General features: G+C 37.5%; 1 protein-coding gene across 1 annotated transcript in view; it reads right to left on the reverse strand.

The window, feature by feature from the left end:
- The window catches only part of LOC126199539 (sodium channel protein Nach-like), a 174,505-nt gene that overhangs the window by 116,665 nt on the left and 38,452 nt on the right, over nucleotides 1–19,388 (reverse strand). The window contains exon 4 of the mRNA XM_049936459.1: nucleotides 5,026–5,206. Coding sequence (XP_049792416.1) covers nucleotides 5,026–5,206 — 181 coding nt within the window. The remainder of the gene's footprint in view (nucleotides 1–5,025; nucleotides 5,207–19,388) is intronic.

Here is a 19,388-nt window from a genome sequence, read left to right on the forward strand (position 1 = left end):
GGACATTTTGTTTTGTTCCACCTACCGCTTTGACATAAGACCAAAATTTCTTAGGATTTTCTGCCAAGTCAGTACATAGAACTTTACTTTCGAATTCATTGAACGCCTCTCGTATAGCCCTCCTCACACTACATTTCGCTTCGCGTAATTTTTGTTTCTCTGCAAGGCTTTGGCTATGTTTATGTTTGCTGTGAAGTTCCATTTGCTTCCATAGCAGTTTTCTAACTCGGTTGTGGTACCACGGTGGCTCTTTTCCATCTCTTACGATCTTGCTTGGCACATACTCATCTAACGCATATTTTACGATGGTTTTGAACTTTGTCCACTGATCCTCAACACTATCTGTAGTTGAGACAGAACTTTTGTGTTGGGCCGTCAGGTACTCTGTAATCTGCTTTTTGTCACTTTTGCTAAACAGAAAAATCTTCCTACCTTTTTTAATATTTCTATTTACGGCTGAAATCATCGATGCCGTAACCGCTTTATGATCCCTGATTCCCTGTTCTGCGTTAACTGTTTCAAATAGTTCGGGTCTGTTTGTCACCTGCCTCGGGCATGGATGTGTGTGATGTCCTTAGGTTAGTTAGGTTTAAGTAGTTCTAAGTTCTAGGGGACTGATGACCTCAGATATTAAGTCCCATAGTGCTCAGAGCCATTTTTGAAAGCTGTGGACAGTGTCAAATTTTAGGGCTACAAATTCATCACAACCTAAATTGTAATACTCGCACTCTAAACTTAATGAAATGCCTTAGTTCAGCTACATTTGCAGTACGCATGATAGCAGAAATAGGTGATTTAAAAATGAAGAAGTTAGTTTATTCATCCTACTTCCACTCACTAATGAGTTATGGAATCATCTTTTTGGGAAACTCCTCTCACAAAGAGAACATTTTCAAAATTCAGAAACGAGTCATTAGAATTATATCTGGTGTCAGTCCTAGATCATCATGCAGAGACCTCTTTAAGAAACTTGGTATTTTAACTACTACTTCTCAGTACACATACTCACTGATGTCCTTTGTCATTTCCAACATGTCTCTTTTTATACAAAGTAGTACAAAATTTGATTATAATACCAGAACCAAAAACAATCTGTATAAGGACTATAAAAGCTTAACATTAGTACAAAAAGGAGTCAAATACATGGGTAATTATATATTCAATAACTTAGCGGAGCATATCAAAGGTCTTCTAAGTGATAAAGATCGGTTTCAGAGTGAATTAAAGAACTTCCTATTCGCCAACTCCTTCTACCCCATTGATGAATATCTTCACTAGGATTACAGCTCATAACTCTGTCTGCATTAGAATTGTACACTATCCATGTACAATGTGCAAAACTGTCGAAAATACGTAGAACTTAGAGTAGTTACATATTACTTGCCTAGGTGTGTCGTCTGTTGATGCCTCGAAATATTAAACAAATAGACCTAGAGTGACGTAATTTTTATAAACAAATGGAGACAACCGCTCCCTATGCTCCAGAGTGCCTCCAGTTAGAAAAGATGGAGCTGTAGATGTGTGCCTCAGAAACATGACATCTAATTTATAAGGTGATTGTCTTAGCGTATTATGACATCTGCGTGAAGTCAGGAACTGCCCTGCGTAACTGGGCAATATACTCCTACATAAAATTGTGGAAAAAACGTCAAAATTAAGTAAAATTGAAAAAGTAAGAAAAATATGCAAAACTGACAGTGATGACATATCTGCCTAGATAGGGCTCCTAAATTGTTGTTAACAAATGGACCTAGAGTGTCGTAATTTGATATAAACATACAAACAACGCCTACAACCTCTCCCTTTCCTCCAGAGTGCCACCAGCAATAAAATAGGAAATTTGTAAAAAATGGGTGAAAAGTACGTATAACTGAGGACGCTATGAAAAGTACGGGAAAATACACGAAAACGAGAGTATCTGTCTTGCTTCGGTCTCTGTTAGTGATACATAATAGTGGTGTTAACAAATATAACTCAAGTGATGTGACTTAATGGAATTTGTTATTAACGAATAGACACATCCTCGCCCTACACTGTCCAACTCCTGAGTAACCCACCTCACACAAATGTCCCAGTTATAAGAAGCTGAAGCTGTGTAATGGGTGCATCATCCTCATTGGTCCAGAGGGGAGGCGACAGAGGTTCCCGCCATTTTTATTTCATATGACACAATTGCCTGGGTGACTTCCCTGCATGGAGAGGTGGTGGGGGAAACGAGGAGCCCAAGTACGTAACCCAACACCAGATGTGCAACATGACACCGGATACGATAACATCGTTATCTCAGCCGGAACACATATTTCTTTCCTATTAATGAACATTTTGTAAAGGACGTTACGTGGACTGACGAATCTAGCTTTACAAGTGAGGATATTTTCAACTTCCACAACAGACATTATTGGCCGGAACACAACCCACATTCCACCTGTGAATGTGTGCCTTTCAGGAAAGGTTTGGCATAAACTGTCGGCTGGAAGTGTGAGAGGAGAGCTTTTTGGCGCTACTAGTTGAATGTTCCCCTCTATCGTACGTGCCTTTGAAATAAATTTCCTGATGCATTTGAACATGTTTCATTTGGTGTTCGGCGAAAGCTATGTAGTCAGCATGATGGTGCACCACCACATTTTGGAATGAACATGTGTAATTATTTAAATGAAACATTTCCAAGAAAAAGGCTGGGTCATGGAGGTCCATTGTTCTGGCCTCCACGTTTCTCAGACCTTAATCCACCAGATTTTTATTTGTGGGGACACACAAAGGAGAAAGATTATAATATTTAGCCAATGGATGTATACAACCTAGCAGCTAGCGTGCATGTTGCTTCTGCAGTGGTGGATGCTGGGTTGCTTCAGCAGTGGTGGATGCAGGAGACTTGTTTATGGTCCAGCAAAGTATGATCTACTGAGTGCAAAGTGTTTGCAAATGCAAGGTTGTTACTTTGAACATCACCTGTAAAGTAAGCGTTGCTCGTATGTGTACATGACGGCTATGTGAAGATAAGCCTAGACGTCAAATATACAGAATGTAATTGTTCAGATGTGTGTGAAATCTTATGGGACTTAGCTGCTAAGGTCATCAGTCCCTAAGCTTACACACTACTTAGCCTAAATTATCCTAAGGACAAACACATACACCTACGCCCGAGGGAGGACTCGAACTTCCACCGGGACCAGCCGAAGGGAACTGTTGTGCATAGCGTAATATGCAATCTACTGCAGCCTACGCAATGTGTTTTATGTATCTCATTGGATACAGACGATGTTACTGTAACCACTGTTATTCTCTGTTGACTTTATTTGTGTCATGGACGAAAGAAAGTGGTCATTCACGTCTGTAAGAAGTTCACGTTATCTCTTAGTGTTTAAATATAGGTAACAATAACAGTGAGAAATATGCAAGATACTGCTTTGTAGAGGTGAAAACTGGATTCAATTTGAGACTTTAACTGAAAAAATTTTTTGCGCGAATGCAACTTTAACATCGGCGTGTCTGCGAATCTTTCCTCACTACATTGACACGTCCTGCTGAGCTAATGGAACGGCTCTGGCACAGTGCAGGGTTCACGCAATCTTTTCATGGCCACACTGCACGCAGATACAGCGATGCCAGAGCCTTGTTTCTTAAATTCACGTTTCTGTTGAACATAGTGGTGGGACTAGGTTTTGCTAGATAGACTTTTGTCTTGAAATGGGATGAAGAATTTGCATGCCGATTCACAAGTGCGTCATTTTTATTTCACTCTTGTAGTATGTACTAAGTCATCGGCACCTACATGGGCGAGTCTGATTGTCATGTAATAATGTCTCCATATATGTTAATTATGTACCGGTATACAATTTAATTGACTCTGTTAGTTGAGGCAAATAACACAATAAAATCAAGACAAACGACGTAGAGATGGGTGATAACAGTAAAACGAAGCACATGCCGCCAAGTACTTACAAAGTTACATGTGGATATTGCGAAAAAAGAAAAAGAGTAGTACATGCAAAAATAAACTTTTAAATAAGCTAAAGGAGCTTTCAACGCATCCAAAGCGACCTGTTGGAAGAAATTTAAACAAATGTAAAGAACAAAGTACAATCAGCTTTCAAGCACCATTGTCTGACAAGCTCAGGTGGGTGCACACGCAACATATGCCGTAGCCGGCAACAAGTGCAAAGATATTTACATAATGAAAGCGTGTTGAACAGAAATGACGAACTTCAGATGATGGAGGGATAAAGATCTTGACGATGTTGGAGACGATACACACAACTGCTCTGCCATTTACAGAATAGAGTCACATGGGAGTACTTCCAATGTGTATGCTACAGAGAAACAACACAACTTTTTACCAAATTTTTCATTACTGTAATGGACATATAATTATTATCATAGTTTAATTGTAGTAATTGAAAAATATAAACCGTTTTGTAATCATGTTTCTATAAGGGGTAACTGAAATTAACTACCACTGCCAAAAACATACCATTTTATAAAAATGAATAAACTGTAATGTACTAAATTCATTTATGTAGCTTTTTCACCTATGCCATTTATTTATTGATAACTGAATATGGTAAATCAAGTGTGATAATCTCATAAATGTAATCAACTTTAGTAACACATAAACAAGGGCCTAACAAATCCATCAGTGTTCTATGTAACTGAACTTCAAGAATGCAACAGCCACATTGTAACTTGTGCACTTAAACTGAAATTAATTGCATCACTCAGTATTTCTGTTGGCCAAAACCAAATAACATACTCGTCCTCAACACAGTTTCAAGAAATATTGTCAGATTGAATGCGATTTTTCTCTGTATATCATGAGTTGTATACATTTTCAGTTCACCAATAAATTGCTTCCAAAACATACATTTACTTTTTTATCAGTACAATACTATGATTACAACACATTTCATGAATATGAAATACATTTTGTATGACATAGACACCTAAATCTACTGGAACAATAGCAACAGCTTTTGAGAATGTGCAGTGATGGGAATAGTAATATGCAACAGTTATAAGAATACATACCTGCAAATGGCATCAAGGGAGTATTGCAACCACAAATTTCCAGTTCCTTTTGCCTCCTACACTCCAAAATACATATACTCTGTGAATATCGTTTATAATGTTTCAGTCCATCAGTTTCCCATGAAAATCTACATTGTCTCACTTCTGGGTCCACTGATGGTACCAGGTGATCATTGTAAACCTGAAATTACAATTATTATGTCTGAAAATTCCACTATATTTTAAGCATAAATACCATTGAATATGAAATTGTATGTTAAAAGTTGTTTATTCATCCAGCAGTTTCACTTTTATCCACTATACTTTGCATTTAGTTGATCACAACAGTTGTCTTTTGCAACATGTTGCATGTTTCTGCTGTACTCAGCTTCGACTGAAGTCTCTGGGTAACCTCTTTGCATGGTCACTCAGGCACTTTCACAACTTTTGGAGGTCAGTTTGTCTTTCAACCAATGGTAAACCTTAACAGATTAGAAACCACGAGGCTCTTGATTTGAAATAGCTTATGTCATTCTAGTTCATGGCTCTGTATTTGGAGGTCTGTTCTGACTTTTGATTTGAGAATAAGAGTGACTTTGACTGGTGGCAATCTGCATTGGTTTTCATAGTCTACAATTATGTAAGAATTGGGTGGGAGTATTTAAATTTCTTGCAGTGGGTAAAACTTAGGTGAAGTGGTTCAGTTATTTCAGGACTGCTTGCTACATTTCTGTACAGTTTACTCCGTTTACTACACTTTCACGGCAAATGGTAGTATTCTTCCATATGATGAAATGGAAACTCATAGGCTGCTTGATTTTAATTAAGTGGAAGCTGAATATAGTGATGAACATTATCTTTTCAATCTGTGATGCTGCAGTTTCAAGGTCGTCATCATATTCAGAATTATAAAAAAGCTGTTGCTATGCTCAGGTCATGTACTGAGAACACAAGATTTTGCACATTCTCTATGAAGTTGAATTAAGCATTTGCTGCTTTGAGAATCATTATGTTCTTCTAAAACAATTTCATCCTTTTGGTAATTATACAAATCTATTAATGAAATTATTTCTGAATTATGTCTGTCCAAAACAAGTCATACTGATGTGTAATACAATGGCACACTGCATGGTTGCAGAACTGCTGGAACTTTTTCATTTCTAATCATGACCCATGAATATTCAGAGACGACATATTGAATTGCATTAGTTAAACATTAGTATTAAGTACATTCCATTGTTAGATACTAAGTTGCAGATGCAGAAAGATAGGTTGGTGAGTGCTGTTTCAATGATGAATGCTTGCTAAAAGTGCTGTGGAGCGATCTTACACATTACTGTGATATTAGATGCAAATCATATGCATAATTTATGTATTGACATTGATGACTCAGTTATTCTTTTATGCTTAAATCCAATGAGTTCAAAATTAAAGAAACATCCTCATGTGCACTGTTGGACACTACAAGCAGAAAGCAAATACTCCTTTAGTTCTTAATCGCTTTCTTGATAGATTGTCATTCACTACTCAGTGTACAAAAATAGCTATTAAAAGTTAAATTTTCAATTGTGCAAGATTATTTAAGCACATATTTCTGTGTGTGTGTGTTTTATGGTCGATTCTCTTAAGATAAACATAACAGTTATTATCTTTAACTGAAACTTCCATTGGTTCTTGGTAGAATAACATTATAATAAATGAATAGCGCTACTTTGTATTTGCTCTACAGTGGAACAAAAGCAAAGTAGCACTTTTCATTTATTATCATTACATAATTATTCTTTTCTGTGAGTTCCTAATTGCTTTTCAGCTACAGTTGTCTCAGTTAGCTGCAATATTTATGAGCCTTTTGATTAAATGTTTTACTTAAATATGTTGATACTGCTACCTTTAATGAGAATATATAACTTTACACTGACATTCATTTTTTGGAAGCAACTTAATAATCAATTACTACCTGAATACTAAATATAAAATGTATTTCATAAATTGGAACCAAGTTACTATGATGATACTTTGGAAAATAGATTTTCTGTAGTTCAGTGCTATTTAATATTTGTCAGCTTGTTTGACATTGTTGGAAGAATATGCAGCTAAGGTAGAGAGAAGGTAATCTTTTCAAATTTTCACTTATATCTTGCTTTATGAAAACTGTGGTTAGGGCTGCTGTATTGCTCACGTACTGTGGAGAAAAATGGATTTTCATATGTGAAGTAGAAGGTGAGTGGAGGCTATTTTTTCTCTGCCTCGTGATGACTGAGTGTTGTGTGCTGTCCTTAGGTTAGTTAGGTTTAAGTAGTTCTAAGTTCTAGGGGACTGATGGCCATAGATGTTAAGTCCCATAATGCAAAGAGCCATTTGAGCCATTTTTTGGAGGCTATTTGTGATCACTAATTGAAATTATGCTGAGAACTAAACCAATGTAGTGTGGAGTGCTGGAGGAATAATTTGGAGTTAGGGTGTAATTACGATTTTTGTTCAAACTTGTGTTTGTTTGAAAATATATGGAGCAACAACGTCGAATGAGATGGAGATTACTGTCTTATGTTTACAGGGAGAAATTATGCCATTCTCTTATTGGTTTTCTTCATGTTAGATGACAGATATTTCTCGATTTGTTGAAATTTTTCGTCCTTTTAATGTTGCAATTTTCTTGCAGTGCTGATTTTTATTTTTCATTACTTTAATATGTCATGTGGGATATATATTTATAAGTATGGATGTTGGTTCACTATAGCTGAGGAAAGTTGTTTGTTCTGTGGTTGATTTTTTCAGCTTTTAAATCTGCTGTTTGTAAGGGAAACTTTATGTGGAAGTCTACTGATATTCTGGAGAAGCTGATAGTGCCAAAAGTGTAATTTTTCTTAGTGAATCAGTCTTTGTAACTTATGGTACAGCTTTGAACAACTTATGCCTGCATATGTATTTTCTAGTGTTGGAGGTGTGACACTGAGCTGACTGAAAGTAAATGAGCAAACTATAATTTACCTCATCTATTTATTTAGTTTTATATGACTATGAGACATGTACTTGCAACTCTGATAAAATTTGTTAGTGAGTCTGATCTGGTGTAGTGTTGACCATACTAAGGGAACATTAAGAATGTTCTGGGATTTTTTGGTCATTCAAATGACACTTTTGATCAATTTCTAGAGTTCGTTAAATAATTCATTCCTAAAGTTGTGTTTTGGTGAACTCTGAATATTCTTGATGTGATGTTTGCTTTGATTGAATATCTGATTGTCACTGAGAAGAGTTTAAGTCTTGTGTTTTGTCAGTTATTCTAGTGAAAGTGCTTGATTCAGTGATGTTTATGTTGTGAATCAAGAAATCAGGAATGTTTGCATAATTAGGGTGCATTTTAATATAGCATGGTTCAGCCACTTGAGCTTACTAGTAGTTTTGGTGTGTTAGCAGATGCTTCAGGAGCTTGTCATGTTCTAGTTGAATGCCAGGGTGTCAATTCACTTACAACAACTAGTTTTATTCAGAATATTATGAAGTCACTATTAGCTATGAAGGTGGAAAACAAGGCACAAGTCGTTAATGTAAAGGGACTTAGTGACAAATTGAAAACTATTGTAAAGGGACTTGATGAGAAGAAACAGATTAGTGTGAAGGAGGATAAGGATAGTAATAGGCAATAGGGTGAGGAATGAGGAGAAAGAATAGAAGCCAGTTGCTAGATTAGAAGCAAATGCAAGAGAACAGTAAGCTAATGTTATTACTTCACAGGGGCAGATCCACAGTTCAGAGGAAAAATTTGAATTAATTGAGAAAGAGGTTACAGAGGACCTGGTGTACTTATTATGCACTTAAGGGAGGAGTTCTGTTCAGGATTATTATTGTTGAAAATAAACTTGCCAGTGTTCAGGAAGAGCACAATAAATTTCAGGAGGTTGTTAGTAAATAGAATACGAAGATACAAAATGACTTTCAGACTTCATGGGAGTAATATCAAATGAATAAAAGTGATTTTTGCGAGAGATTTGATGACTATCCAAGAAGTTATTACTCAGAAACAATAAAAAGTTGCATACAATTATGTACAGCACTACAGAGTTGAAAACAGAATTTTGAGGAATAGGGATTAGATCAAATGGAAATATCAGAAAATAAGGAAAAGGTTAAACAGAAAATTGAGAAGGCTGATGATCTGGCAACTTCTGTTACACAGTTGGTTGTAAATCCTGAATGGAACTCCAGTGGTACTACGCCTATAGGTGTTTGTGAATCTGAAGAGATGGGATCGTTGATAAGGTTTAAGGAAAGTCAGGTGGAGATTCATAAGACATGAAAAGAGTTAGGTCAGGAATTAAATGAGTGTGTGCCTAACACCAAAGGAAAGTGAGTGAGGTACAAACACTTTTATAGCAGAGTTCATGTAAGTGATTATGTAGATTCAGGTCATTAATATAATGCATATCCTGTGTCTCATAATGATATGAGGAGATATCAAAACTGTGGTCATTTCAGTCATTAAAAAGTATGTCACGAAGGCAAACCTGGTTTTGACTAAAATCATTTCTTATCTGTTAACATATTAAGAGCTCAGAAATGTGTCAAATAGTGTTCATCCTCATGATTGGTCACAGCAGTTTTATTATTTACTTCTGCCCACTTGGCCTGTTGGTTATAAGACTGAATTTGTGAATGGTTATTTGGAAGATGAAAACTGTACAAGAAAATTATACACTTTTATTTTGATAAAGACCAGATAGAAAGGAAGAATAAAGAACTAGGTAGAGCTAAATGTCAGATTGTTGAAGTGGTTGACTGAAATTTTTATAGTAAAGTGGCTATAATGGCAACATAAGCTTGTGTAAAAAATTCTTGGTTTACTTGTCACGTCAAATTCGGATGAAATTCCACAGTTTCAGTGATGGAAGCAATCACCAAAAGCTTGGAATTTTATCCTGATTCTAGGTGACAAGTAAACAGAGAACTTTTTATTTAACGGATCTGTAACGAAAAACTTTGTAGCCATAAGAGCAACATGTATCTCCATGACGATGCTACCATCAGTGATAAAAGGGAGTAGTTTGACTGCTTTAGGGATATGACTGAAGCGACTATTCCTTATCAGAACTGTTTGTTCTCAGGGACTTAAACAGCAGAGTTAGGCCTCGAATAAATAATAGTGTGGCTGGGAAATTTGGTGATGAAACGCTGAATATCAGTAGGGGTACATTAATTGAAGCATGTCAGCAGATATACTGTCAAATTATGAATTGGTTTTTCCAGCAAGCAGGACATCCATAAGTACACAGGGATTCAACAAATTAGGAACTTAAGGTCAAACATAGATTTAGTAATTGTCAGTCAGGACGGAAGTTTGGTAGTTCAAGATGTAAGAGTGTTTCAAGAGCTAGAATGTGAAACAGATGACCACATAGTATTGTGAAGAGTCATAATCCGATCTGAGATTCAAATATGTATAGAGGGAACAGAAAGAAGAACTTAGTATCAAAATTTCGCAGCCATATATAGGGCTTCTTTCGGACTGGAGCATATGAGATCTGTACCAGAAAGGTTGAGCAGAAACTCAGAGAGAATAAGGACAGAACTGCAACATCAGTAAATGAAGACTTAAATTCATGTTCACTGGGAACAGTTAGGAGCCTCTTGGAAGTAAAGGAAGGAAGGAATGAAGAGTAGCGTTCAACATCCCATCGACATCGAGGTCATTAGAAATTGTGGAGATAAGGACAATGAGGGAGGGGTGCTGACTGGATGACTCATGCCTAGAGAGAAAATACTGAAGAAAATAAGACTGCCTACCAGAAATGGTGAAGCGCTAAAAGAAAGGAAGATAGAGCTCAATAGAATGCAATTAAGAGAGTACTAAGAAGGATGATTATCTGAGCTAAGGAGGAGTCATGGGGGAAGTGATATGACACTGAAGAGCATTTAGTTGGATAAAGTATGGGATCAGAAGGTTGGCTATTTATATGTCAAGTGAGAGCTCCTGCTTAAATTAGAGGAGGACGCTAGTATGACTGCCGTTCTTAAGTGGAAGACACATTTTAAAGATCTAGTTACAGAGGACAGAGAAGAGTTTCAAGAAGAGCAGAACGAAGTAGACATTTGTCCTGTTGAAGAGGTGGTGATAATGGAGTTTATCAGGTCCTTCAAGAATCAAAGAATGAAAGGCTACGAGTCCTGATGATATAGTAATGGAATTATTCAAGTAAACAGGACGTAAAGCGTTAGTAGTACTAGTACCTATTTTTAATAAAGTGGTTTGAGGAGATGAATTACTCTAATAACGAAAGGCATCACACGTTACACCTATATATAAGAAAGGGAGCAGGAGAGATCTGACTGATTACAGGGGAAGAAGTGTAATAGCTTCAGTAAGGAGGTAGTTCAGTGGTAAAGCAAAGAACAGACTGGAAAATCTTCCACAGCTTGTTGTACACAGGAACAGTCGGGTTTTACTTCTGAGAAAAACTGTGTTGATAACATGCTCTGAAAAAGTCAAGAACTCAGTTTGGCGTTTGTTGATTTAGAAAAGGCGTATGATTCTGGGCCAAAGGGGGTTTTTATGGACAACACAGGGAAGGCTAGAGTGGATGGTGCATTAACAGAGTTGGTGAAAACTATATATCACCAACACAACGCAACTGTGAAGGTTGGCTTTAAGTTATCAGAAAGTTTTAAAACAAGTAAGAAGCTAAGACAAGCATATTGTATGTCATGAATCTTATTAAAGTTGTATTTAGTAGCTGATCTTGGTTACTGGAGTAGACAGTGCAAGTGTTTGGGTGTGACAGTAACGCATTAAATCTTGCATTCATTAATTTTAGCCAACAATCAAGCACTTATAGCTCTGGATGAGGATGATGCCATGCATCAAATAAGGCAGTTAATGAATACCTACAAACAATTGAGACTAACAGTCGGTATAGATAAAACAGAATATTTTGTTGTTGGAAGTGGGTAAGGTAAGGCTTTGGAGTTTGAGTATGCCAGTCTAAGAAATGTGGAAGTTTTTAAGTATATGGAACCGCTAATTGATTAGACTAGGCATTAGATCATTAAATGGTATATTTTGGTGTCGGGACATATCGAGATGAACAAAGAAAGTACTACTACATGCTGTGTCTGAAAGCATTCTGACGTATGGCTCATAGAGCGACCCACTTAAATGGACTTACAAATGAGTTAATAAGTATAGAGATGGATGTAGTGGGACCAGTCACAGACAGGACTAATGCTCAAGCAATGTGATTGTATAGATACATCTAATAAATTGAAGAACAATGGCTGCAGTGTTTACTCAACTCTGCCAGGAAAAAGGAGCTAAGGAAGGCTGAGGGCAACATGGATGGGGATTAGACAAAGCAATGGAAAGGAGAGGTCTATCATGAGAAGGTTGGCAGGAGATGAGTTTGGGACATCTGAGAACAGGCAGTTGTTGATAAGTGGAAACGCTTGCTAAATTAAAAAAGAAGTTATACACTTGTTCTTGTGAGCATATTGGCTTAGGACAGCACAGGACGCAGCAGAACACCTTCTCTTCATGGTACAAAATTTCAGTCTTTTTGGTTCCAGCAGTCTTGATTAATTCTTTGAACATACAGGTATGTCATTAAAAATCAAATTCTATACAATCCTTAGTCATGCTGAGTTGATTAGCACTTATCTTCTGAAACATCCTTCATGTTTATGTAAGATTATTCTTGCTAGAAGGTGTAAAGATGATTTAAAAGCTTGTCAGAGTTTATTGTGAGATATGGAATATAATAACAGTGATGAGAATGTTTGTGGCAAGAATGACAATCAGTTCTATTATCCTGATCTGTGGCCACAGAGAAGTTAGGATTATCATTGTGGGCCATTTAATAGATTTTGTGAGAGGTATGGATGTAGTAAAACGAGGCCTCAGAACGATGTTGAAATGTTTGGCACTTTGGTCATAATCACGGGAGTAGAGGAAATGGCAGACATGGTCGCTGCTGGGATGTCAGAGATTCAGGTCCATGCACTGTGGAGGTATAATCAGCAGATTTAAGGAACAATGAGAGCTAGCAGCCATATAATGGACAGTTGCTGCCAGCAGCCAATTGACGTCTTGCAAATATGACAAGCTATAGTTATGAACCAATGAATATATTGAATTTGGAAGAACTGAGGGAACTTTTGGCTAGTGAGAGATGGGAAAAAATTCCTTTGCGGCTCCAGTGTTTCAAATAAACGTTAATGGAGTTGTTTTGTCTAGTGTTCTAGATATGAGTAGCTAGATGTCTGTGTTGAGTGGGTCAGAATTTCAGAGGTGCTACTCTTTCTTTGCTGTGGACTAAGGTGAAAGGGGTGCCGATCAATGGAAAAATCATAGAGGTGAAGAGAGAAGTTGGTACTGAGTTTCTGTGTAAAGTTAATAGGGCTCCTGGAAATTTTGTGACTTTACCAAGGTTGGTATTTGGTACAATTTTAGACACTGATTGTTTGTCTACACACCAAGCAGAGATGGACACGGGGTGTGCTTAAGTGATTTTGCAGTGTTTGTATTTCACACAGGATATGGTTTTGTGCTCAATGTGTTGAGATGGCAGAAGAAGTAATGAAAGAAATTTGTTTGGTGTACTTCGACCTTCTTCTTCAGTGTTTTCCAAACATGCTCATGCAACTAAGTGTTTTTCATGTCAGTTCAATATTAAAGAACTCAAAGAGTTTTTTTTTCAGACCTTATCCCACACCACTGATTTATAAAGAGAGACTGAAGGTTGAGGTTGAGAAAATGTAGCAGCAATGTGTGACTGAGCATGCTGTCACTTCTGTCAGTTCACATAATAGTCTGTTGGTGGTGGTTCTTAAGAAGGAAGATGGTATTATTTTGGTTTTGCATTACAGAGAATAAATAAAATTATAATGCTAGAAACTGCCAGACCATTGGCATTAGACGAAATCTTGCAAAAATTTCATGGTATTAGAGTCATGTCTAATATTAAATTAAGTGTGGATTTTGACCGCTTGAATTGCAAATTTAATGTCATAAACTTAAAGCACGTTTATTTTGTGGCTCCTGTTATCAATTTAACAAGTTGTCGTTTGGGATGAACGTCAGTTTGTCTGCATTTATCAGAGGCTTTAATAGCAATCTTCCAGCAGATGTGATAAAAAGATTAATCACTTATGATGAAGATGATTCATTTGCTGAAGATGGTTGGAAAAAATACATTGAGGTTTTGGACAAGGGTTATTAAGTATTTTCAAAGAATATGATGTTACTGTGAATCTAAAAAAATCAAAGTTTAGTAGGTGAAATGGCTGGGACAAACTGTGATGGCATCAGGGATTCTATCTGATCCAGAGAAAATTGGAGATTGTCCTGTTTCCGAAAAGAGGAAACAGATTTATGCATTTTTATAAAATATTTATAATTTTGAATATTTTGACTAAGCCATGAGAGTGTAAGAAAACGCCTTGGGACTGGGATTATCTGGATGTGCGATATATCTTGGGATATATCTGGATGTAGCAGGACAAGACTCTCCAAAAGAATGTGCTCATAGTAGTCCATAAAACGTTAACAGGATTATATAAAAGATGCAGCAACCGCACTCATTCATACATGAGTCTTTCCCTGTGTACTTAGAATCATATGGAGTGATAAGTGTGGTGCATACAAAAACAGTTGAAATGAAGACTATTAAAAGTAAGGGATCTTGAGAAGAACGTCACAGATGCAAGGGAAAAAACTTGTACAGGATATTTTCTCTTAAATAAAAAGTTTTGAATTACATTTTATTGCTTTATGAATTTGGCCCAGTGTAACTTCGAGTTTGTAGATCAGTGAATGCATGTAAATATTATAGTTTCCATATCTATATGATCTAATGAGAATATTTGGAGAAGCTTGTGGAAGTGTGGAGAATGAACCTAGGATGGAAGGATGTAGGCACAAATAGAGAGAGTGTTAGAAACGAGATAAGTAAAGGTGGTAAGAAAAGGAATTTAGATGAAACTAATGAGGAAGCTAACTGGGAAGCATGAACAAAAATGGGTAAATACTAGAGAAAGAGGGATAAATTTGACAATGATTAAGATACTAACTTGCATTATTTTCTCGTGTGTTTATGAGTATGTATATGTATATAAGCCGTTTTATGACATTTTACATGCGAAATTTATGTTATTGCATCAATGAATGTTGTTATATGATTCATTGTCTTTCTTTCTAATATATTACAAAGAAAAAAGTGAATTATTGACTGTAAGTTCCAGGAACAGAGGAGAGTTGCAGCAACGCAACAATGATGAAGTTAAAATATTTTCTAATCCAGTTTTGGTTTACAGGTGGAGTTCTGTTGATAAGAATCTGTTAACTTATAAGTTAAAGGGAAGCAATTGTGGTCAGATGTTGCCTAATTTTTGATGAAATGTTATTTGCTTCTCATTTAAAATTATTCAGTAGGGAAAGAATAATTCGTAGGGACAAGAAGTAACTAACGAATCACAACAAGAGGAACTAGGAGTCATATAGTAACGATCACATTTAATATTTGTATAGTAGTGACGTTTGTGTAGTACAGAAGTAAATAGATATCTTTCAATAGGGGATGGTAAACTAAACATGACCCTCACAGTGCGTCTAGGTGTTTTCTGTTCGTGACTGATTCCTGCGCGATTGTGTAATCACTTAACTTTGAAACTGTAATGCTATTCCAGATCTGCTATTGCAATTCTTCATGTCTTGATGAAGGTAACAGATGTAGCACCATTGATGGTCACTTGTTGGTGTTTGTGCATCTCGCAGTTTTTAATAAAATCCAAGTTTCCCACTTAGCTAGGTGACAGCACCAGCGAGCGCATTTTTCCTTAATAACGATCAAAATCTCGCATAAAATATTTCAGTGGCCAAATTCGTTTCCGATTATCAGTCATTTTCAGTAGACACGGAACGATTTCAGTGCTAAGGCTGCATTAAAATACGGCCAGGGTAACCATATGGATCCTACAAGGATCACGGCGTTAGATAAACAGCCTACTGAAGGTACTTAGTACACATGGTGACTCTCGACATATTTTTTGCTGCCTTCGAATAAGGAACGTTTCATAGGCTACTGTAAATGGCAAAACGCTGAATTATTTTATGCGAGTTTTTGTAACACTGTTATAGCTTTAATAGTGCGATGTCCCTTCATACGAGGGGGGGGGGGGTCAGTTAAGATAATCGAGATAATAGACCCCGAAATCTCTAGAATGAGTGACTATTCCCAGGAACAGCGGTAACGTGACGAATTTTCTGGCGCACGCAAGTAACATTTAAGTTTATATCGAAGGAACCAACTACGCTGTTTTTCATTTTCTCTTTGTTTTTAATGGAATTATCTGCTTTTTTCTGTGCAAGAGGAAAGAGCCTTCGGGAGGTCTTCTGCGATATACCATGTGTCGGGTTTATTTAAACAGTAACAAGATAGCAGTACTGCTAACCACCGCCATTCCAGCAGGAGAACAGGATTTACAAACATCTGCCTACTGTAGCAAATGTAAGCTAATATGTAACTAAAATCTGTTTATTATTATCATTGTCATATGTAGTACTCAATACATTGACCTTGACAACCGATACATCTAATCCTAGATGCTAATAAAACTTAAATTAGAAATTTAAAAAACCTTATACTTACAAAAGCTCTAAAAAGTAAAAAAAAAGTATGTTTTGCTCATTTAAGTTTAATATAAGTTATAATATTTTGATCCAAGCGTCGTCGTGGTGGGGGACCACTAAGTAAATAAAAAAAAGTAGTTAACAGCAGCTATTCTTTCTAGAACAGCATCCATTCATTATTGCCCAGTATAAGCCACTTCTGTTTGGTGTCATATCTTCCAGGCCTCCGTGTGCCACATCTGCACCTCAAAATAGCTAGTGAAGTTATAATTACTTGTTATGTAAAATATGGAAACCAATACGTCCTTAATATTAGCCTAACACTGTTAAAGAATAGAGTTCCTTATTTTTATATACAGTTTTTTTCCATCATTTCATACGAACTTAGTTTCTTGCATTAATCTGTCTTAAGAGGTCTATGTCTTGCAATGGTTTGATAATAGAATGCTAACTCACACATCATTAAACCGCAAGCACGAGTCACGCGGGCTGTATGCGACACGCAGGTCGTGACCAATTGCGGTGACCCGGACAGGCAGGCGCGCGAGCGCACGACTCATTGACAGTTACGTGTATATTGCGAATTTTTCAAATTAAATTAATTAAGACTAGGACTCAACAATTTGATATTGTTGTTTTGATATTTTCCCCCGATGTGACGATGCCTGGGTAAAAATATCACTACTGGCATTAAACTTAAGGGGGCAGCAGTTTTTTCTTTTTTTACTTTTTACAATTTTTTTTGTGTTGGAGGTTTTTCATATTGTTGAATCAAGTTCTATTACATGCTTTTTAAACTTCATATCTAACTAGTAGACATGGTACTAGGGTAATCCCAAAAGTAAGGTCTCCTATTTTTTTATTACAGAACTCTGTGTGGCAGTTGGTTACACTGTTAGGAAGAGTGCTTCACGCGCTGTGTGTAATCACGTGCACGCCGCGCAGAGGTGTTCAGTCTTGGCTTGGCAGCCGTTGAGAATGGAGCTCACGTTGGATTTTAGCGCCAAGTGCGAATTGCGCGCAGTTATTCGGTTTTTGAACGCAAAGGGCACTGCGCCGATTGAAATCCATCGCCAATTGACGGAAGTGTATGGTGAGTCGTGCATGGATGTCGAAAATGTTTGTAAGTCGTGCAGAGAGTTTGCAGTTGGTCTAACCGAAATTCACAACAAACAAAGGAGTAGGAGACCGTCAATTTCTGAGGAGACAGTGTTGAAAGTTGAGGAAAGCATGCGTGAAGATCGGCAGATCACCCTGGATGATTTCTGCACATTGGTTCCTGAGGTTTCCCGAAGCACTGCTCACAGAATTTTAACGGAAACATTGAACTACCGGAAGGTATGCGCAAGATGGGTGCCACGCATGCTGACTGAGGACCACATGCGGCAACGAGTTGATGCTTCCCGCGCATTTCTTCACGGTTTTGCAGCCGAACAGGACAACTTTCTGGACTCAATTGTCACGGGTGACTAAACCTGGGAATACCACTTTACACCTGAGACCAAGCAACAATTACGCCGTGGTGGCATCCTTCTTCGCCAAGGCCGCGGAAATTCTAACAAACACAGTCTGCCGGTAAAGTCATGACAACCTGTTTTGGGATCGGAAAGGGGTACTGTTGGTCGACTTTATGCCCACTGAGACCACAATTAACCATGACAGGTGCTGCGAGACTCCGAAAAAACACAAATGGGCACTTCAGAACTGGAGAAAAGGAATGTTGAGCAAGGGCGTACACATTCTCCATGACAGCGCCCGCCCACACATTACTCGGCAAACCGTTGCTCTCCTGTAACAGTTTCAGTGGAAAAGAATCACCCACCCACTCTACAGTCTTGACTTGGCGCCCAGTGACTATCAAAAAATGGTTCAAATGGCTCTGAGCACTATGGGACTTAACATCTGTGGTCATCAGTCCCCTAGAACTAACCTAAGGACATCACACACATCCATGCCCGAGGCAGGATTCGAGCCTGCGATCGTAGCGGTCACGCGTGTCCAGACTGAAGCGCCTAGAACCGCACGGCCACAGCGGCCGGCTCCAGTGACTATCACCTATTCTCTAGGTTAAAAGAGCTTTTGGCTGGAAAGCGATGCAGCTCCGACGACGAGGTGCAAGAAGAGGTTCATAACTTTCTGAACAACATGGCGGCGAGCTGGTATGGCATGGGCATACAAAAACTGCCTCAGTGTCTACAAAAATGCATCGACAGAAATGGTGATTATGTTGAAAAACAGCTAAATGTTCAAGCTGTAAACTGATGTAAACCATTGCAGAAATAAACAAGTCTATGTACTTATAAAAAATAGGAGACCTTGCTTTTGGGATTACCCTCGTACGATTGACAGTCTACTCCCCCTTCACACAAATACTTTCCAGGGTAAAACACGAAATTGCAACGTGCGATCTCTTTCACTTACGTGATTTACATGTTTTTCTTTTTAATGCACACATATATTCATTGACCACGTTTTAGCATATATTTAGCTAGCGCAGGTAACACAAGCAATAAGCGTTGACGATAATTCTAAATCAAGTGGGAAGAAAGTGGGCTGCTATTATGCTCTCTTGCAATAGGCTGTCTAAATTATTAGGTGTAGTGCTGAATTGTAGACCTAATAAAGAACTAGAAAAAACCTGCAAGAGCATATGTTTATCTTTTAAACTGAGTCGCAATCACCCTTTCTTTTGCTTTGTAGGTGCCGAGGTGGGCGACTTAAAAAACCTAAAATCAATATTGATGGTCAATTGCAGAACATAAACATA

The sequence above is a fragment of the Schistocerca nitens genome, chromosome 8 (genome assembly GCF_023898315.1).
Source record: "Schistocerca nitens isolate TAMUIC-IGC-003100 chromosome 8, iqSchNite1.1, whole genome shotgun sequence".
Classification (NCBI taxonomy): Eukaryota; Metazoa; Arthropoda; class Insecta; order Orthoptera; family Acrididae; genus Schistocerca; species Schistocerca nitens.